The sequence below is a fragment of the Heterocephalus glaber genome, unplaced genomic scaffold, assembly GCF_053883595.1.
Source record: "Heterocephalus glaber isolate CG9 unplaced genomic scaffold, H.glaber_assembly_v1.0 deba00001457, whole genome shotgun sequence".
Lineage (NCBI taxonomy): Eukaryota > Metazoa > Chordata > Mammalia > Rodentia > Bathyergidae > Heterocephalus > Heterocephalus glaber.
Window position 1 is genome coordinate 31,678,715 of NW_028258305.1, and position 22,219 is coordinate 31,700,933.

General features: G+C 43.6%; 1 protein-coding gene and 1 non-coding gene across 4 annotated transcripts in view; both read right to left on the reverse strand.

Moving 5' to 3' along the window:
- Vit (vitrin) overlaps nucleotides 1–22,219 on the reverse strand; it is a 109,074-nt gene that overhangs the window by 43,216 nt on the left and 43,639 nt on the right. For 2 of the 3 annotated variants that reach the window (XM_021253719.2, XM_021253720.2), the window contains exons 4-6: nucleotides 18,030–18,186; nucleotides 11,741–11,874; nucleotides 5,457–5,534 (exon numbers count right to left, since the gene is read on the reverse strand). In XM_021253719.2, coding sequence (XP_021109378.1) covers nucleotides 5,457–5,534; nucleotides 11,741–11,874; nucleotides 18,030–18,186 — 369 coding nt within the window. The remainder of the gene's footprint in view (nucleotides 1–5,456; nucleotides 5,535–11,740; nucleotides 11,875–18,029; nucleotides 18,187–22,219) is intronic. The other variant, XM_087216136.1, reaches the window with a different exon arrangement.
- On the reverse strand, nucleotides 1,400–1,506 carry LOC147827023 (U6 spliceosomal RNA). Its single transcript, XR_015453303.1, has one exon. It is a non-coding gene; the product is annotated as a U6 spliceosomal RNA (small nuclear RNA).

Consider the following 22,219-nt stretch of genomic DNA (forward strand, 5'->3'; position numbering starts at 1 on the left):
TGGGAGACAGCAGTGTTTTCCATGAGTGTCAGATGTAGGGTGTTATGGCTTGTATTTAGAAGTCCCCCCAAAGCCTCATGTGGTCAGCGGTGGCTGGATCTAGAGCATTGTGATGCTGGGATTAAGGCTGTGTGATTACTAAACTACTCCTTTAATTGGTTTGGCAGTTTTGGGTATGAGTGCTACTCATAAGGGCAGGGATCCTAGATAGAATATAAAGCGACAGAAAGAAGCTGCTATTACTGCTGCTCTCTTGTTTGCTTTTGCTGTCTTCTGCCTGCCATGAACTGTTTCTCCTCTGTGATGCCCCTCTGCCATCCATCCTGTCTTGGACTGAAACCTCTACAGAGACTGAAACCTCTAAATCTTTCCTTCTTTAACTTTGGGTGTTGGTATTTTGTCCCAGAAATGAGAAAAATAACTAGGTAACCCAGAGAAGCCAGAAACCAGGTTAGCAGCAATGTCTGGGGATCAGAGTGCTGGGAAGGATTTGATCCTTTCCACTGCTAACTCATCCCATGCCTCAGGGCTGAATATGAGGAAAGGAAATTTAATATTCATTGAGCATCGCGTCTACTACGAGCAGCCACTCTGAAGGCCTCCTGTCTATACCATTCACATTCAGTATGATCACAATCCTGGAAGTTGATTCAAGTATTTCTATTTTTGAGATGGGGACCTGGCTTTCCAAGAGGTCAAGAAATGAGCTTATGATCATGTGGACAATAGGTATCAGAGCTCAGATTTGGACTAATGTGCATTTGATCCCAAATCTGTGCTTTTTTTTTTTTTTTAACATGAAAAGGGAATCGAATAGAAGACAAGTCTCGAGTGGGTTTAGGGTTCCTGAATGTAGTTCCTAGTAAAGCTGGCCCAGGGTCTTGGGAGATCTCACCAAAGCGACCTTGTTCTGAAGAGAGGTGAGGCTGGCTTGGTAGGGCTGCCTGGTGGTCACACTTACTGCAACAGCTTCAGCTTGACTTTCTTCCGGAGGGAGACCTTAGGTACAGCCAAGGGGAGCAAGGGTCTTTTCATCGCACTGTTGCTCAGCAGGCTCCAAAAAAATGTATTTTCTCATCTCTTGCAGTGGTACCAGGGATGTACTGTTCCATCTGCGCACACGTGCATGCATGTGTGTGTGCGTGCACGTGTGTGAGTGAATTTCTACAAATCAACACTTGCCTGTTTTTATTTACTTCCACGTAGATGGAGGCTCTAGCCAAAAAGCAGCTGCCCACCTAATGGTTGTTAACCGCCTAGGGAATAGCATTTCAACCTCAGACGGTGTCTGTTCTCAGCAGGAGTGACACAAAGCCAGACTAGAAGATGTCTATTTTTCTTTTCTTTCTTTTTTTTTTTTAAAGATGACCAGAATGGTATTCCACCAGCCAGATTTTGAAAAAATATGGAATGCTTCACGAATTTGCGTGTCATCCTTGCGCAGGGGCCATGCTAATCTTCTCTGTATCATTCCAACTTTAGTATATGTGCTGCCGAAGCAAGCACAAGATGTCTATTTTTCAAGTGAGATGATTTCCTATGGAAATCACGTCGTGCTTTGGGGGTGGTCATCCCAACCTGATTTGCCTGTTAACTCACATTCTTGGACAGATGGGGAAGGATTACAGGTGGGCACGCTGAGACTTGAGCAATCTCTGCCTCTTCTGCTTCACCCGCTTTCTGAAGGAATGTAATCATTTAAGGAAAAGTACCGACAAGAGGACCACTCTTCTACAGTTCCACTGGAATTGTTTTTTTTTTTTTTGTACCAGGGATCAGACTTGGGTCCTTGCGCTTGCAAGGCAAGCGATGAAACCACTGAGCTAAATCCTTGGCCCTGGAATTTTTTATTTGAATTGTTGCAAACCTACTCCATGGTGGGCATGTGATTTTTTTTTTTTTTTATGGTACCGGGGGATCAAACTCGGGTCCTCGCTCTTGTGAGGCAGGCAGCGGAACCACTGAGCTAAATCCCCGGCCCCAAGTGGGCATGTGATTTTGAAAGCAGAGGCTCCTCTATCTTGAAGCTGGGTGAGACCCCGCATCTCCTTATGTTGAACTTGAACAGTTGTTGTTTAGCCCGGGTCTGGGGAGGTCTCGGGGGAGGGTCTCTGTGCGTGGCTCCCATGTGATGAATGAATGAACTGACAGTGCATGTAATTCTTCTCACTCTGATAATCATGAGTGACCCAGTCATAAGGAGTTAGTAGCAAGTCCTGGTGATACTGTCACAGGAGGTTGAGATGGTTTGGTAAAGGAGGCAAGTAACATCAGAAATGTTTGTGTTTTAATTTTGGCTTTTGGTAATTTATGAATTTACATCGCAGTAAATTAAAAAAAAGTACTCTGGCCCACCTAAACTCCTCCTGGCTGTCAGGGACACAGGGAGAGGGAGCAATGGCTCAAGTGAATGGCCATGGGGCTGGGTAGGTGGGAAGCTTTGGAGATGATCTCTGTTATGGAAGACCTGAGAACCAAATGGACTCTATAATATAAGGCAACTCTTGGCGAGGTTTCCTCTCCCCTGCACCCCTCTCCCTACAACCTTACCTGCTTTAAGGTGATACAATCAGAGGTTCAGTCCTGTTTCAGGCCACTGAGGATCATACCCTCGGTTCAGTTACTAAATCTCTCTAAGCTCAGCTTCCTTATCTGGAGGAGAACAGGATACTGACACCACTGTGGGGTCATAGCAGGGCAAAGGGCTGTCACGGGCAGATTGTGACAGATACCTAAGGTCACTGGAGGCTGTGTGGCCTCTTTCCATGGTTCAGATTCTGGCTGAAAGGTGGAGAAGAAGGGCCTGAGTACCCCCTCTAAGTGAGGGTGATATAGAAAATGATATAGGACATGAACAGGGAAAACATTATAACTCTTTACCTGCTAGATGCCTGACATGCTGGGTTTGTGTTCCCCAGAATCAAAGAATGAATTCCAGGGAACGACAGAGGTTAGAGTAGGAGATAGTTATTGAGGAGAAAGATATAGCTCTTGAGAGGCAGGAAGGGGCCCGAAAGTGGGTTGCTGAGGACCCTGGTTCTCAGGGGAAGTTTTATAGAGCGTGACCACATGGGTACAACTTGGGTTACAGCCACGATCAACCAATCAGATTATAAGTACAGTCACTTAGGTAACATTGATCCAATGGGGAAGCAGGTCATGTAGCAAGTGCACATGGAAGGGACAAAGAACTTTTTAGGAAGGGATGAGTCCGAGGGTCTTGGTTACCAACCGAGGTGACTGATGTCTATCTAGCCTTTGTTAGGCCAGGTGTTACCACTTATCTTAGGCCTGGTCATTTTGTCTTTATCTCGAGGCCTGGCCTCCAACAAGTGTGCCTCAGTTGTGATGTGTTTTAACTTTGTCCTGAGTCTCTCGAGGGCCCAGGCCTGTCTGACTGCTTATAATATTTCTGTCTAGTTTAGCTGGCTGTAACAAGGGGAAGGGCTGCTGAGCTCCCTGTTCAGGGAACCATTCCAATATACTCTGCAGTCAACCAGGGATTGAGGAGAAGGAAAGGACCAGAGGAGAGTGTTCAGCAGCCACGTTCTGGGGAGTGAAGGGCTCAGGGTGAGAAGACACCCCCACTCTTCCTTCCTGTTTTGTCCTTCCCCAGCGAGGTGAAGGTGCTGCACTAGAGTCCTTCAGCAAAACACAGGGGCCTATGGGAGGCTGTGGGGAGAGGGCCCCCGTCTTCCGCTGAGCTTCCCAAGGCCTAACATCCACACAGCCAGTCTGTGGAGACTTCCAGGGAGTTTTCTGGGAGCCTAGAAGTACTCTCCTCCCTCAGGGCAAAAAGATGGGTGCTTGACATGTGGTTCCTGAAGTTGGGGGTTCACTTGTACATGGGGACTCTGTTTGAAGGGGAAGGGTGCAGCTGGAGGGTCCCAGCCCACAGCCCTCAGAAGCCAAAGGAGAATGGGGTGGGAAGAGGAAGGTTAACCACACTTCATCCCAGTGCTCTCAGGCCCAGAGGGGGCCCCAGCAGTTCCCATGGCTCCCTGCCCAGCAGGCGGCTGGGTCCAGGGCTGAGGATCCCACAAAAGAGGCTAGGATAAAACTGAGCACTGTCCCATTTCACCTATGCAGAAATCATGACATGAGCAGAGGCCACTGGGCTAGAGGAAGCAATAGACATCTACCACTTAAGGAGGCCCCTGTCACCTATTCCTCTTCCCTGTGTCCACACCACAAGAGGACAGGCGATAGCTCAGACACTGTCCAGAAGGTACCGCCACCCACTGCTAACTTGTGGCTTGGGTATGAGACACCTGTGTCCTTGCAACCAAACACACATGTAGATCACTGGACTAATTAAAAAGTCATTAAAGATACAGATGAGGCAAAACAAACAAAAATCCCTAAGCTGGGGATTTAGCTCAGTGGTTTCACTGCCTGCTTCGCAAGCTCAAGGACCTGAGTTCGATCCCTGGTACCAAAAAAAAAAAAAAAATCTCTTATTTGTACGTCAAGGCTTGTAAATAGACACTCTTTGTTTGCATTGTTATTAGCATAAGAAAAGCCAGCACAGCGATTTAGAGAGGGGTTTCTGAAACCATCCTATGGGATTGACTCTCAACTCTGCTACTTTCTACCTGTTTGGCAAGAGGAACTTACTTAGGACTAAGGACAGTGCATCTCGATGGTGGTCAGGGTGATTACAGCGATCAGGTAAGGGTCTTGCAACAGCACCTGGCACATAGCCAACACTCCATAAATGCTAGCTCCCAGTGCTATTCGTCAATCAGGGTCCCCTTGCATTCATGAGTACAATCTGAGGTACACCAGCTATCCCAGCAAGCTCCTGAAAGCAAATACCAAATATCTTGAGAAAGCAAACAGCTCACAGCTTCTCTGTGACTGTGTGGGAGATCAGAGGACCTCCCAAGACAATACTGATGGCCTGGTTCTTGATTTAATACAGAAATCTGAAAAGACAACATGTCTTGGCCCAAGGTCTACCTGTGGCCCCGTTGGTGGCTCATGTGGGAGCTGGGTCGGCACAACCCCGAAGATCACGTATTTTGGCCTGGGTGACTTGCATCAGCTGCTTGCTGTGATCACATAAGCCATATTTTCCCCCTGGCGTTCATTTGTAAGTAGATCCAGCCTTTTTTCCTTTTATTTGCCAGGGAACATTTCCAGACAGAATGCCCTAGCGTCTTCTAAAGTAACAATACGATAAATTTCAAGGCAACAGTCATTCTAAATGAAAATGACACAAATATAGAGACAGTCTCCGATGGTGAAAACAAAAACATAAAGCCTTCATTCCTCAGCCACAGCTGTCTGGTCCCATTGATCCCTCTGCTTTGTTCCTGGCATCCATTAAAATATCCCCAGAGTCAGTGGGGCTTGACTGGTGAACATGTTAATTTCTACACCAACTCCTAAAACATGGTATTTTGTGTTTACCAACTGAGAAGGTTTGGATTAAATCACATATGAACACTTGCCTGCTTTGGCAGCTGGAGTCTTGGATGATGAATATATAAGAGCCGATGGGTAGGTTACACCCTTTTTGGGTTTGCTTTCTGCAAAAAAGAGGAGGGGAAAGAGATTTGTTTCTGGAGCTAGAGGTTTTAGATGGCTCTGTACTGATAAGCTGATTCACTCCTTTCAATTTCTTTCTCTCGAGTTCAATAAAATCAGTCTCCTTCGGAATGAGTTGTTGATTACAATAAGAAAGTCAAGTGGCATTTTGTTTTCCCATAGAGCCTGTGTTTTATTAATATTCGAATGGAAGCAATAAAATCTCCCTGACTCTGAGTCCTTGAACATTAGCAGTCCTATTTCACTCGTGTGCCTTTGAATGTTTAATTGCTGCAGTAGCTGAACCCAAAACTTCTGCACCCTCTGGTAGGTGACAGAGTTCTCAGGCAGGGCTGGTTATTTGAGAGTGGCTCTGGGTCACAGCCACAGATCCTGTAGGATCTGTTTGAATTCTATAGCAGTACAGAAGCCTGGAAGTAGGTTCAGAGACTCCAGCATGGAAAATAACCACTTGTAGTGGGGACCGGTGGCACACACCTGTGATCCCAGCACTCTCGAGGCTGAGGAAGGAGAATCACTGCAAGTTCAAGGCCACCCTGGACTGCATAGAAAGTCTCATCTCCAAAAAAGAAAAAGAAAAAGAAAATAATCACTTGTTGTCTACCCTGGGAGAGGCTTTAGATGCAGGCAAGGAGGAGGGATAGTAATGTCTAACAAAGAAACAGTGGTGGCATAAAAAATAGAGGCAGTGAATGGAGCTGGATAAGCAGGTACCTAGGCTGGCAGGACATCAAATTGCTTGAGAAGCGGCTGCCTGCAAAGCTGTCTGACCAGAGGACATGCCTTCAATTCCACCGTAGGAGCTTCCTTCTGTCATAAAGGGCAAGGGCCTCTGGAACATAGCAAGCGCCCTAAAGGCAAGCAATTGTCTCTGTTGGGAGCTGTTACATTTCCCGGGCCTCACAAGCATCTGGCTCATGTTCTCCAGCTTTTACATGGAATAATGAGAGCCTTCAGCCCTCAACATGAGGGGATACGGTTAGAGGCTGGGGTGCTGAGGCTGTCCCTGGAGGGTGGGGTGGGATCTACAGACTCCCTAGGGCCACGAGGGATTGTAGGGTCTGGGAAAGGACTGGACTGGGAGTGGGAGAAGCTAGGCTTCACTTTCCATTTTATCTTTAAGTGGGTGCTGCAATCTCCAAGACCCATTTTCTTCATTCAGAAACACAGAGCAATGGTAGAGCCTCTACTCACTACACAAAGTAATGGGAATTTGAGGGGAAAAGAAAACTTTGGAATTATCTATCTATCTATCATCTATCTATCTTTCTATCTCTCTATCTCTATCTCTACCTCTATCTCTCTATCCATCTTTATCTACATATCATCAGAGGTGGGATCAAAATAAACATAAAAAAAACCATAAATATTTAAAATAAAAAATTGGTTATAGTAAAAGACACATTGCCATTCTCTTCCAAATCCTCCTGCTCACTTCAAATACACTTATCTTGTTGTTCTGGCCACTTTTTGAAGCAGTTCTGGAAGTCCTTGTTCATGAGTGACTTTACAAGGTGTGAGCAAATGTATGGTGAATGCAAGCGTCATCCAAGGAAAGGCAGGCTTGTAAAAACGTTAGGGTGTGTCCTCATCCACTTTGTTCACCGGATCGAGCGCAGTGTGACTTCTGGCTCTTCCTCAGAGTCAAAATGAAAGGTAAACATTTTACTGTATTGAGGACGTGGAGGCAGTTACCACAGCACAGTTAAAGACACAAAAGTGGACTTCCAGAATGGCTTCAGAAAATGGCAAGAATGATAGGTTAAGTGTGTTTGAAGTTAAGGTCAGTATTTTGAAGGGAGTTATTCCAATGTGTTTTTTAGTGTAAAAAAATTTTTTAAAAAATATTCACCGTATTTTTCGATCACACCGCATATATCCATAAAGACTCAAAAAATTTATGGTGTTGGGCCGGAGATTTAGCTCAGTGGTTCCTGTGCCTGCCTTGCAAGCGCAAGGTCCCAAGTTTGATCTCCGGTACCAAAAAAAAACCCCTTATGGTGTATTCAAGTATTATCTATAAATGTTACTCAAAGACAAAACGAGGCAAAATATTTGGACTTATTGGTTTTAGTTACTCCAGCTTAGGAAAATCACACTGGGTGCCGGGGATTTAGCTCAGTGGTTTTGCTGCCTGCTGCGCAAGTGCAAGGACCCGAGTTTGATCCCCGGTACCAAAAAAAAAAAAAATCACACTAAGGACAGAACTGGGGATGTCCAAGCTCTCAGACAAGTGCAGGCCTACTCTGAATAGACACTGATTGAGGTCGTTTCTGCCCTAAGAGGGCCTCATGGCTGGGGGTCACACTTTATCAACAGAAAATGGGGAAGAAACACCATCTCCCTCTACTTCATATTCTTCTCCCAACTAAAACCCAGTAGTTCTTTCTGTTCCTATTCCGAAGGAAAAGGAGCATGAGCTCAGTTTTCTAAAGTGTGGGTCAAAGAGCGTTGAGGCACCGACCCTCACACCCTTGACTGTCCAGCGATCACATGACCGCACGTTTCTCTCCACCCATTTATCCCCAGCTCCCCAGTACAGGTTAACTGGAGGGGCACAGCGACCTGTAAAAATTAGAAATAAAAATCCAAAGAAAGGTCATGGAGGCATTTTAGCCTTCAGAAGAGGATTCTGACACGATCCTGTTAGACTTTTTGGCTGTGAACCCTGGAATAATGGAGTGTTCCTTGGCCGAAGCCCCATGTGGCAGTGTGCTAGCTCATCTATTCAGAAGGGGGCTCCCATCCACGGCAGAAGCACAAATGTTTGTTATCATTGGCGAAAAGCATTTTCAGTCAAATGTCACTAGGTAAAATGAGGGGAGAGAGCAGTTGAGATTTGTAGGAAATAATCTCAGCAGATTGATTTTCACTTAAAAACCCAAAACATATCTGCTCTCATGGAATTAATCTTTTTTTTTTTTTTTTAAGGTTTATTAAAACTTTGGTGGGATGCTTGGATTGCAAGCTGAGCCCTTGAGGTTGAAATGCTCTTAGCCAGGAGTTGCCAGGTAAAAAGCTACATGGGGATTATCTTTTCTAGCTCAACATATTTGCGTTCCAAACACTCACATTTTCATGTAGCCCATTTTCTGAATTCTTCGTTACAAGGCAAAGAGACCTGCAGTCGTGTGGTGAGTGCCCTTCCATTATCTGATAAAGAAAGGACTCTCATTGGAGTGGGGCATTTGGCTAGGCTAAAGGCAGTAGGGATTGTTCAATTTAAGAAGAATCCTCAAAGGTCTGTCTTTAGTTTCATTATGACTCTGATGGATGGAGGATAGTAGAGGTTTGGGGCCTGAAGCCTAATTATGCCAGAGAACCACCCAGATTGGAAGACCTACTATGATATAAGACATTTCTCTCTCTGCTTTCAATAGGTGTCTGCTTCTCAGCAAAGTCTTTTGGCATCTAGTCTTGCTGGGAGGTCAAGAAATGTTTTTAGAGGGCTGGGGATTTAGCTCAGTGGTTCTGCTCCTGCCTCACAACTGCAAGGTCCTGAGTTCGATCCCCAGTATCAAAAAAAAAAAAGAAGAAGAAGTTTTGTTAGAATCTAGTTTAAAATTCCTTGGAAACTCCTTAGAGAATATGGGGCATTCAGATTCCAAGAAGCGGAAGTTCAAGTTGAGCAAAGGACACAAACTTTATTGTAGACCTGTCAAAGAACAGGGGTCCCACTGGCCAATCTCAGATCTGAGAACCAACAAGGGGAATAAGGATAATGGTAATAACAGATTATATTTTAAAAAACAACCCACTAGTCCACTGACCACATTAAAAAAGTTACAGGTGAAGGAAAGAAAACTCTTCTTTATGTGAGAATACTAGCTACTAGAATGTGGAAGGAAGGGATAATTAGGAAAAATTATAATTTTACAATTACAGTCAACCCTCTGTTTTTGTGAGCTCCAAAACTGTCGACTCAACTAACTCCAGATTGAAAATATTTGGAAGAAATTATGTCTGTACTGAAGATGTACATTTTTTTGGTCAGTACAGTGTAACAATTATTTACATAACCTTTTCATTATACTGGGCATTATAAGTAATTGAGAGATGAAAGTATAGGAGAGGATTATGAAGGTTCTATGCAAGTATCACATCATTTTGCATTAGAGACTTGAACACCCTGAAGATTTTAACATCCAGAGGGGGTTCTGGACCAGTCTCTCATGATTCTGAGGGGCTACTGTACTCATGTAATATTTGCTACTGCAAAGATGAGCAATGGCTGTTACATGTGTTAAGTGAAATTTATTGGGGAAGAAGTTACTCTTGTGTTTTGAAGTATCATCCTACAGATTACCTATTAATTACAAGTACCCTCACCCTGAGAGATATGGGAAAGTATTCAAGTAACCAAATTTAGTGTCACCAACAATGAGACAAACTATTTTATGCCTCCAGGTATGGCCACTGTAGTATAATACAAGGTATGTGCTATGATACTACCTATCCTTTTCAAAATCTTTACTCATAGGGGACTAGATGGACATACTTTTGGTTCAGATTGTAAGAAATCGCACCGGACAACTGTCCTGGGCATCATAGATGTCAGTGCCATTTGTGATCAAAAGAAGTAGTGTAGTGCGGGATTAAAGGAGACTAAAGAGATATGACAACTAAAATGTAATTAATAATCTTGGATCAGCTTGTGGATCAAACAAGAAAAAGAAGAAATTATTATAAAGAATATTTTGGAATATTTTGGCACTGGGGGATTGAGTTTAGGGACACTCTACCACTGAGCTACATCCTTAGTCCTTTTTTATTTAAAAATTTTTGTTTGTTGAGACAGGGTCTCACTATGTAGTTCAGACTGGCCTTGGACTCATTATGTAGCCTAGGCTGGCCTTGAACTCACAGCAATCCTCCTGCCTCAGCCTCCCAAGTGCTGGGATTACAGGTGCATGCCAATGTGCCCAGCTTATTTTTTACATTTTTTTTTTTTTGCTACTTGGGATTGAACTCTGGACCTTGTGCTTGAGAGACAGGCAGTGGCACTACTGAGCTAAATCCCCAACCCCATGTTTTAAATTTTTAAATCAAATTTTGAGACAGGGTCTGACTAAATTGCCCAGATATGTCTCAAACTTGCAATCCTCCTGCTTCACTTTCCCTAGTCTTTATTAGATAATATCACTGTATTGATGTTAATTTTTAGGTGTGGTATTAGTATTGCTGTTATTTAGGGAAATGTTTGTGTTCCTACAAGATATGTGCCAAAGTATTTAGATATAAAGTATCATGGTGCATGCAGCTTACTTTCAGATGGTTCAGAACAGAGTTTAGCAGATAATAGATAGGTAGGTAAAACAGATGTGACAAAATTTAACAATTGGTGAACCTAGCTGTAAGGAACATGGATATTCATTGAACTATTCTTTAATTTTTCTGTTAACATAAAAATTTCAAAATAAAACATTGGGCTGGGGAAATTCACAAAAACAGAACAAAGTGGGAAAGTGGGTCATGATAGTACAAAAATATCTGGTTATCTTTTAATTGTGAAATCATACCACAGTGGCCTTACATCAATGATGCTATCATTTTTTTAGGGGGAGGGTAAAGACTGAAAATGATTATCTACAAAAACTCTTATCAAGCTAGACTGGGAGAACTGATCAAATGGTGAAACAATTAAACAGAAATTAAAAATAGCTAAAATAAAATTGTGGCTCAGTTCTCTAGGATTTATCCCAGCTATTAATTTATCAGAAATCTCAATGGATAAGGTTCTGGACATGGGGCACATTTGGTCTAGCTAAAAGACTAGTTAAAAACCAAGGTTACTAAATTTAATTGTTTTTATCAAAGGGTTGATTATTATTATTATTATTTTTGATATCGGGGATCGAACTTGGGTCCTTGGCTTGCATAGCAGGCGGCGAAACCACTGAGCTAAATCCCCGGCCCCGAAGGGTTGATTATTTAGAGGTAGCAGCAGAGTCTTTGAAATGAGCAATTGGAGCCTTTTAATATTTTCAGATTTGACTTTGTAGTGATTTACCATGTAATCATATTCACTATTTCATGATCCTAATTATCAGAATTAATGCTTTATGTTTTTGTGAAATAAAGTGGGACATAAATAAAAACTAACAGTACCCCAAAAAGAGCACATTTCAACCTAGGAGGTCTCCCAGCCACCTGCAAATGGGCAGCCTTTCTCAGTGTGTGGCCATACCTGAGACAATGAAGGATTCTCTCCATCGTGGTAGAGACAACGATTGGACACCATTGGAGTAACTGCCTCTGTAACCAGACTGTCCAGCCACTTTCTGAACAAGTATTTTCCCTCCTGAATTATCGAGCACACCACTATGAAAAGAAAAAGATTTTTGAAGAAAGTACAGAGAGACTGCTTAAGGCCCACAGGCGATCAAACCATCCTCCATCTTTTTCAAATGTAGGAAAGTACAGAGATGGAGAAAGATTACCCCCAAGAATGGTGCCTCCTTCACTCAGCCTGCCCTCCTACATCCCAGGTCAAATGTCTTTTTCCTTCTTTCAAGGCTTGATTATTTTTTCAGTCAGGAACCAGTCTTTGCCATGATGCCTTAGGCTTCCATTTCCCTGGCTTTCTCCTCCCCAGCCCCCTGTGTTGCCCATCTGGCCTTGAACTCCTGGTCTCAAGTGTCCCTCCTGTCTCTGCTCCCAAGTACTGGGGCTACAAGCATGTACTATCACATGTGGCTTCCGCTGGCTCCTTCTCTTTCTTCTTCTTCCTCTTCGGCCCCTTCCCCTCTCCCTCCTCCTCTTCTCTTTTTTATAATTACTATGCATATTAATTGTACAAAGTCATGGGTTTCATTGTGACATTTCCAGGTGTACATATACCGTGTGCTGATCATATTCACCTTCCCTCACTCCCCTGGACTCCTTCCCCTTCCCTAGCGGCCCCTCTTCTATTTTCTTGTCTTCTTTTTTCTCTCTGGATTCTACATATGAGAGAAAACACGGGACACTTATCTCTCTGAGTCTGGCTTATTTAGCTTAACATGATGATCTCCAGTTCCACCCATTTTCCTGCAATTATATGTAATACTTTATACAATATTATTTATATATCATATTTATTTATATTATTTATATAGAATAGTTTTATATATTATTTATATAATATATCTAATATGTTATATATAACATTATATATTAATGTAATACATCCATTGTATAACATAATATATAATTAATATTATATATTAATATTTGAATTATATATTAATATATCAAATATTTAATTATATGTTAATAATTTATATATTAATATATAAAATAGATCATATATATATATATTACATTTTCTTTATCCATTAATCTGTTGTTGGGCATCTCAGTTGAATCTCAAAAGCCAAACCTAGAACTACCCTAAGACCCAGTTGTACCACTCCTGGGTGTATATGCAAAGGAATCCACACACAGTAGAGACACCTGTTACCCATATTTATTGTGGTGCTGTTCACAGCAGCCAAGATGTGGAATCAGCCCCCTGGTTCTATAAGTAAAGCTCTTTTCTCCTCTGACAATTTCCAATTGGGTTTTGTTGTATTGCAGAATGAATCCAGTTGTTTAAAAGGGTGGTATGAAATCATTCAAATTCCTTGTTTTATTTTGGGCCAGTGATGGAAGATGTATAGATAAATTAAACGCATTAGAAAAGAGTCTCCAGGGTAAGGGATGCAGCTAAGTGAAAGAGCATTTTTCTAGCATTCATGGGATGTTGGCTTCAATACCCAGCGCTGCAAAGAGGAGGAAAGGGATGGAGGGGTGGGGAGAAGGAGAGCGCGTGCCCCCAAAGATCCGCAATTGTTTCTTTAATCTCTAGGATTCTGTCAGGCAAGGTCCTAACGTAAAAGTGATGGATGTGTCAGGTTCTTCCTTCTCTGTTAGGCATGGGGTCCATTCGGGTTCCTAAGTAGCACTTTTCCAGTGTCATTTCCTTGTCCCAGAGCCTAACATGCCTCCTTTGGGTATCTGTGATTTATGAGATGGGGAATAATAAAGAACGTGGATTTGTTCCCATCAACATTCTCACTTCCCTCCCAGAATGAGAGTGGCCATTTCCTGCCGTCCCACCTTTGTGGAGAGTTAACAATGGCCCAGAAGGAAAGAAAGGGATAATAATACTTGACATATAAAACACTTAACTGCTTTAAAGTCATCTCACATATGGCATTTCTCTGGGACCTCCCAGCAGACCTCTGAGTCCTGGAGTGGAGGGAATGCCGTTATTCCCATGCCATAGAAACAGGCTGTTCCTGTGAGTGATTCATTCAAGATTTTGTACCTAGTGAATTGCAAGAGAGATCTGAACTCAGGTCTAACAGACCTCCAGTCTGGGGCTTTTTCTCTCTGTTACAGTGACCTCTCTGGGCTCAGGAGCAGAGACCTCCCAGGCCAGCCAACTCTGCTCTTCCCGGAGTCTCCACTGCCCTCCGCCACCATAATTCCCCTTTTCTCCAGCCGTGGTCAGGCTTTTGTGGTGCACCTGTTCCCGGCACCTCCTTTCTGCAGATGCTGTCACGGCCACTCCGGCCCCTGGACTCTTGTTCTTGCAGCGCAGACTCTGGTTTTGTCCCATCTTGCACTACTTCCTAAAAGTTTCTCAAATTAATTTCGTCTCTCAGCTAAATAAGAAATTTTCTGACGGAAAGGACAGTACCTTAGGCTTCCATGGGAAAAGCCCCTGCCAGTGTGCTTGGTTGGTGCTGATAACCAACTTTGGGATCTGATTGTTAAGCTTTCTGGATTTTGAGAGCTGGTTGCCTTGACATTGGTAGCTTGAAATCAGCCGTGGTGAGAGTGTTCATACATGGAAATTGGCAAATCAGGCCCATCCCTTCCTACCCCCTTTGGAGAGCTGGTTGTTAAGAATTTACCAGTACATTGCTGGCTTGGGCTGAAAATTCTAACTACTAAGGAAAAGTGATACCATGCTCTCTTTACTTATAATTAATGAGACAAAGGAAATAACAATTACACCTTTCTTTTTGTCCAGAGAAATTATGCTGCCCTTGGGCTTATACCCCATTGTTCTGTGAGCCGCTCTTTGAGGATCAATATGCTCACATCCCTGCTCAGGTTTAGGAGCCAGAAGCCAGAGGGTTACGAAAGGTTGAAGCCCCAGACTCTGGATGGCATAGACAGAGAATGTTTGCATTCTCACAAGATTTTCTTGTTGGGGGCAGCGAATGAAGCCTCATCTTCATTGGACTAACTGAAGACATGGCTGTTTCCGAGCAGGGAGACTTGACCGGTGTAGCAGATGCTGGAGGAAGAGAGAGTGACAGCTGGGGAGAGGCTGTGTTTCCCCCTGGGAGCAGACAGAGGCCATGGAATTTGTCTGACTGTGACTTCGTGTGTATTCTTGTCCTCTGAAAGAATGACACACATTCTCCTCCTTTGTGTTCCTCAGACGCTCTGCGTGGCTCTGTGGAAACCTCGATGTTAGCCACCTTCCGGGCCCTGGCACTAGACAGGTTAAGGGTCAGCTCCTTGGCTCAGAGAGAAGGGACAGGAAACCACTGAATCGGGCTTGAAGGGCTGCTGTTCTCAGGGAGGGCATCTGGTTGGAAGTCAGCGGGAAATGTTCTCCGCGTGGAGATGGCCTCTTCATGGCTGCATCTCAGAGAAATCTCTCTTCTCCCAGGACTTGGTCCCGCTTTAAATATAGGGATCAGTTTAGGATAAGGCTGAGCCAAAATACGATGCCTCAGATATGTCCATTATCTGTTTGGTCTGAAGGAATCAGGGGATGGCTTGTAAGAAGACATCCAAGCGTGAAATAGTACGTGTATGATTATTAAATCCTTTAATTCATAATAACCTGAATGTCTAAGCCATGGATTTCTCTCTTCTTTCTCCCAGTTCTGACTGTGGGGGATTCTGGCAGGACAGTGACTATAAGATCCCAATATACTTCCTACTCTGTGTCTTAAATCCTGCCTTCTGAACAGACTTGCTTTGTTCATGAGAAAGCTAATGGCCTCCAAACTGATTTTTCCTTAAGGCTTCTAGTCATCCTCCTCAAGGATAGTGATACCGTTTTGCAAATAACTTTTCCACTCTCTCTGTCCCCAGTCCAGGAAGCCACAAGGGCACTCAGTTGCTCAAACAGCCAATGTTGTTTTTGAAGCATTCAGGCCTTTCTCCTCCACTCTCACCCCTACTCTTCCCACCATGCTCCATACCCTGCCCCACATGGGGCACTGCAGGGACCCGGTCCTGTGAATGCTGTTATTTTCCTTTCCAGAACTGCTCAACCTTGTCCAACTCTTAGTTCCATAAGGTCTGCATCCCCTCAAATCCTCAGTCAGTACACTAAGTGGTGCCTGGCCTCCCTAAGTCTTGGGTAAATGTGTCGGTTGGGCTCTGAGCTTCAAGTCAGGGGACACAAGTTCTAATCTTCACCATGTAACTAACTAGCAGTTTTTTTTTTTTTTTTTTTTTTTTGGTACCAGGGATTGAACTCTGGTCCTTGCGCTTGTGAGGCAGGCGAAGGAACCACTGAGCTAAATCCCTGGCCCAAACTAACTAGCAGTTTAACTAGCTTCCTTATGCTTAAATTCCTCCTCTGCGAGTGAGGATGCTAATGGCAGCCTCACAGGATTGAGATAAATTTAGGAGAGCATCATTGTATAAAGGAGCACTTGTCGATGAGATCTGTGGTGAGGTCAAATTTACTACTTTGGCTCTGTTCTGCCTAGGGAATGTGGGAGAGCAGCAGAGAGCCAGAAAATGCCAGAGGAAGCAAAGCCAACACCTGGGAGCACAACTGGAAAAATACAGGCACCTTAAGACAGGCTCAGCTCTTGCAGCAGATGTCACTGTCTACGCAGACATAGACTGGAGAGTGCTACCCCTGTTGTGGGCCACACAGGGATGAACATGTGTATAAAGATGTGTGTGTGTGAATATGCACATGCATGTATCAATATGTGCAGTAGACATGCGTGAGTGTGTAAGCACATGAGTAGAGAGGTGAGTGTGGGGCCAATATCATATGGGGGCATGCACGAGTATATTTATTTGTACACGTGTGTCTTTGTGCATGTCTGTGTGTGTAGATGTGTATGCTTCTTTCTTGTTTTCATGAAATTGATTTCAGGGGGAAAAGAAACTGTTTTTATTTCATAATTTGGAGTTAAGAAACTGTGTTTGGTATTGTTTTTCTTTTATAGTCTACTACTTATCCTGACTAGAGCTCTCATTGTCCTTCCCCTGCTGAAAAACCATCACCCCTCTGCAGCCATGAGGAAAAGGGAAGCATGCCTAATACAATCTACTAGTCATTCTTTTTTTTTTTTTTTTGTACCAGGGATCAAACTTGGAACCTTGCCTTTGTGAAGCAGGTGCCAGAACCACTGAGCTAAATCCCTGGTCCAGTCATTCGTAAACTTTACCTTATGCATTATTTTTTCTTATTGCTCCCCCCAAATTTCAGAGGGTCTAGTGGCCAGCCACCTTGAAAGGGAATGAATTTTATATCATCGCCTTTCATTTTGGCAGAGCTCTGACTTAACCACCACCTGGGTTATGTGTCAGTAAGACAGATGATACCAGAAGCCTGAAAAATTCAGACTTCATTCAGCACCCAGTAGCTGAGTACTGACTTGAGAGCTATATCTCAAAGCTGTGGGGCAGTGATCAGGAGTGTGGGGACTGCAGTCAGCTGGACTTAGGTTCAAGTCCCCACCCTGATACTTTCTAACTGTGTGGCTTTAGAAAAGCTGCTTTGCCTAACTTCATCTTTAAGTTGCAAACAGGAGCAGTAGATACAACATGGGCGAATTGTGAAGACCAAGAACATAAGGTGCATGAAGTACTTGTCAATGCACATTAGCCTTATCCTTAAGTATATAAAGAAATCATGCATTTCCTTGTCTTTTGACTCCAAACAGGATAAAAGTCTGAGGATTCTGTGAAGGTCACCTTTGCCTCTCCTCACATAGGCAGTGACTTAGTCCAAAGCAAGTCATGCCTCCTGTCTACCTTCCTGGGTTGCAGACCAACAGCTGGCTGAGTGGTAACCCTGTTACCCTCATCTTCACATTGTCTTATCTTGTATATCTTCAGGCCATCACTACAACTTTGATTTTTCCTTTCCTCCAAATTTCTAGATATTCCTTGACCACTTCTTTATGATTTCCGTGCTTAGCTCATATAGGTAAGGGGGAAATGCTATATATCATCAAAAACTTTGATTTTCTTGTCATGATCATGAAAGACTAGCATCCTTTCCTTCCCCACCAAGATATAAGGAGGAGTCAGTTGTCTCTTCTAAGAGTGCTATGGATGGAGATGTAGGGCCATGTGTAACCTCTGGCTCATCCCTTCCCGGTAAGGCTACCAAATGTAATGCAGGACTCAGTTAAATGGGTACATTTTTCACTCACTAAATACAGCAACTTTGCACCAGGTGCTCCCTCCTGGAGCTGTGATTGCTAGTTATTAAGTAGCTCCGAGCCACCCACCTGTGCACTGCAGCGCCACATAGGCTGGAGTAAGACGCATAGACACTGGTGCCATAAACGTGGTACTTGGGGTCTTGGCATCCTGCTGGACACTTCACAATGAACTCAGGATTGATTATCTTTCCAGCTTGGACATCACAGTTGATCTGAGGCACAGCTGGGAATGCAAAATGAGGCCCAAATTACACTTTGTGATATCAGTTTATGTAGGACACATTAGGTCATAGTATTCATTTACTTAATCTCTAAAAATCAGAACCTAAGCTAACCCGGTATCCCTTCCTGATAATGAGGGCAAAGATGTAATTAGGATGTTCCTGAGACCAAAAGAACAACAATGAGTGTCCAATGCATTTAACCTGCTGAAGGTGAAAACAGAAAGCTGATTCCTGTGCTTATTTGGACAATTAATTAAGGAAGAGAGCACCGGGAAAAGATCCACCTCTGGTGACCTGAAATAATCTTGGGTCAGTGGCAGGAGGTTTCGGGTTTTTCAGATGCTCTGTTCTTAACCCTGGAAGAGAAAACTCTCAGACAACCTTACAGGTGGAGAGAAAGCTGTTCTAGAAAGGGCCAAGAGGGGGAGTGTAGATCTTGAAGAAAGAGATGACTGGGATAAAGTGACCTGCTGGGCAAAGGCTCCCTGCTTGCCTGAGCCTGACACAGGTGGGACACGATGGAAGGTTTTCGGATGGGGGAAATATAATGGAAGTGACTTTTGTCCCGGTCCTACAGGAGCCTCTAGGCCAGTGAGGGCGAACCTTTTAGAGCTTTCAATGATAACAAACAGCTGGCTGCGGCACATGTGCCAGAGCTTCGCCACTGCTGCTCTAGCCCTAGGTCCCTATCAGAGCCATATTTTCTCATCTGCCTCAACACCTGGTAGAAGGCCAGGAATTCCCCTGCCAAGCATCCAGGGAAGTTTATCAATTCCTTTCTCCTTCCTCTCTTTCTTACTTGCTTTCTTACTGCTACTGTAGGTTATTTCTACCCCCAGTAGGCAGATTTTCTGGAACTGAGAGTTTCCCTGGGGATAAGGTAGAGAATACGCTGTACTGATGGTATTCATGAAAGGGTGGGTGGGGTGCAACTTCTCTGCCAAGATTTTTTCCCTCTGAACTTCCTTCAGGAAAAGGTTCCCTGGATTACAATCGTGTACCCTTCAAGCTGGGAATGTATTCAGTTCTGTGCCCCCTTCTTCAGAAAGGAACCCTAAACATGAGCACAGTCCAGAGCAGCAGGCTCAGGAGGGGGTGGAACCACTAAATGGGAGTGGTGGTTGGCAGAAATGGCTCATTTTGCCATAGAAGAGCTAGAGTTTGCAGGCAAGTATTAGTTGTCTTCACATGTAGGACTGCTGTGTGCCAGAGAGCTAAGCTAGAACTTAAAAGGTAAACTTCCCATAGAGGCAAATTTTGCCAAGAACTTTCTAGGAATTGACATCCATGGAGGAATGGGCTGCCTCATGGGGCCATGAATGGGCTGTCAGTGGAAGTGTGCAAGAAGAATAGTTGAAGAGGGGATTTCTACACTGGGTAGGAGGTAGAAATAAAACCCTTCCTAGTGCTAAGAATCTCTGATTACACACACAAATCCAGGAGCTCTGCCAGGCCACCCACCCTCTGAGTTACCAAGATGGCCTCAGCATTGTTAATGGCTTCCAGCTGTATCCAAACACACACACACACCCTCTCTCTTTAACCCTTACATTCCTGAATGAGCAGAGTTACGCTTCATCCAGGTTGGAGAGGGAACGGAAGTTAGAATTGCTCTTTTCTTACACATCCCTCCCAGGCGAGCTTTGCCACTCAGGGTGAGGCCAGTATGGTGCTCCTCTTGGGGCCGAGTTGGGTCACAGGCTCAAGGAGCCTGTGGTCTACATTAAGAAGTAGAGGCCAGGGATTTAGCTCAGCGGTGCCATGGCTGCCTAGCAAGAGCAAGGTCCTGAGTTCGATCCCCGGTACCAAAAAAAAAAAAAGAAGTAGAGCACTGTGCTTAAAAGAGTAGGTTTCATTCTCCTCAACAAAGGTTATCGCCTCACCAAAATACTTCCTTTTTATCTTTTGTTCATTTAAACTTTGGTACTCAAGGCTGTGTTTACCATTTTGAGTCTTCAAGTGTGTGTGTGTGTGTGTGTGTGTGTGTGTGTGTGTGTATGTGTATATATATATATATATATTTTTTTGTACCGGGGATTGAACTCTGGTCCTTGCGTTTGTGCAGCAGGTGGCAAAAACCACTGAGCTAAATCCCTGGCCCAAAAGTTGGGATCCTTTTTGTTGTTGTTGTTGTTTTTGTTTGTTTGTTTTGGTACCAGGGATCAAACTTGGGACCTTGTGCTTGCAAGGCAGGTGCTGGCTTCAAGTATATTTCTGAAGGCAATTTTTGGCTTTCCTCTAATTTCTGCTCTCTCCTCAAATTAGCTAATTATTTGATCCCTGGATATAAGTGAAGTCTTTAATTCTCCTTTCTTCCTTAAATCTCTTGCCCACTCCCAAAGGCATCTCCTCCTTTAGATGTGAAGAAAATGAAAGATTTCTTGTTGGTCCTCAGTACTCTGAAGTAGGAGGTGATAAACTCTGTGAACTGGGATTAAATTCTGGTGAGACTTCAGCACTCTGAGATTCTACAGGGCAAGCAGATCTTTTGGGTGAGTCAATGAGGCTAAATCTGGAAATCTATTGTATGCGCATTACAAAATGACCAAATGTGTCAAAAGATTTCAGGTACACATAGTACATGCAGTAGGATTTTCCATGAAATAGCTGATTTAAACAAAACGGAAAATGCCACATGGAGATATTTTGCACCCTACTAATCAATTTTCCCCTTCATTTGAGGAGGCATTTGAATTTTATTTGCTTGCTTGTCTTGTTGTTGTTGCTGTTATTGTTGTTTTAAAGCATAGGAAATATTTTAAGTAACATTTGCTTTATTTGCACCCAGCAGGATTAGCAAAATTGGTGGATTAGCTCATTAATTTGTCCCACAGGGTGAAACAAATAAAATCAAACACATATGCTTGTGAACTTTGGAAAAACAACAAGCAGCGACAAAGTGTGGGTAAAGGTCAAGTATTTGTTAAACTTGTACAGAAAATTAAGCTGGAGAGAGTGAACTAATTAAATTCAGCAGTCATGTACAAAATCATTGCAAAGTGTAGTCTGTGTCCAGCCAGGAAAAGTAGCCATTTGTATCTTTCTGGTAGCTCTTCCTTTAGTACTGCATATGAAAACCATGGCTTATTTCCCCCTTATTTGTGAGATAGTTTGCTTTCTTGTAACAGTTAAAGAATCTTTGATCACTATTCAGGCACAGATGAAATGATTTATCTTTGGATTTCCTTTGCATGTTTTTGAATTATTCAATGCTTACAGGTTCAGTTTTCCTTCTTTTCTCCCTTTTGATTTTTGGGTTCATTTTCTTATTTACCTTCCCCCTTCTCTAGATTTTATCCACCAAATACAGAAAACTGACTTCTTTAGAGGACAGTGGCAGCTCAAGAAGTACCACTTTCAGGTGTGACATTTGGCAAATGGCCAGCCTGCATTCAGAGGGAAAGTTGTGTCTCCACTGTCAACCACGGGTGAGAACGTATTTATATGTTCTAGAAAAGTTTAATCCCCCAAAACACCAGGAGAAAGCAAGACAAAAGCCTCTTCTATTCCTTCCTGAGTGGACAGTTGCTGGTAGCAATGAAGAAGACCCTGGGCTGAGGCTCCAAGGACCAGGGGACCCCAGACCTGCTTCAGTGGAACCTTCGCAGAAGCCTGCAGTTGGCTTCTCCCTCCATGTCCTCACCTGCTCCTCCAGCTGGCTCCATTACCTTACCTGTCACTTTCAAGTCACAGCTCACATTAGAGTGTCTCAGTATCTGTCAAAGGCTCCTCCCCATGGCCTTTGGAATCAGCCACAGGGAAAAAGGAAGAGCCACTTGCAAACCAGATGGTCAGACCTGTGGAATTATCCTGGATGTTGGCCTCTGAGTGCATGTGTCCACTGCATTGATCTCACAGTGTTCTTGGGCGAAAGGTTTCATCTCAGAACAGAAAACTGATATTGCTAAACCACTATTTGAATGCACAATCAGAATCTCAAGGGCAGAACTACAAATGTTTCTGCTGTGGTTTGGGCCTCCTGGCCAGGATAGTAAAAGAGATTATTGGGTGATGTCACATACAACCAGCCAG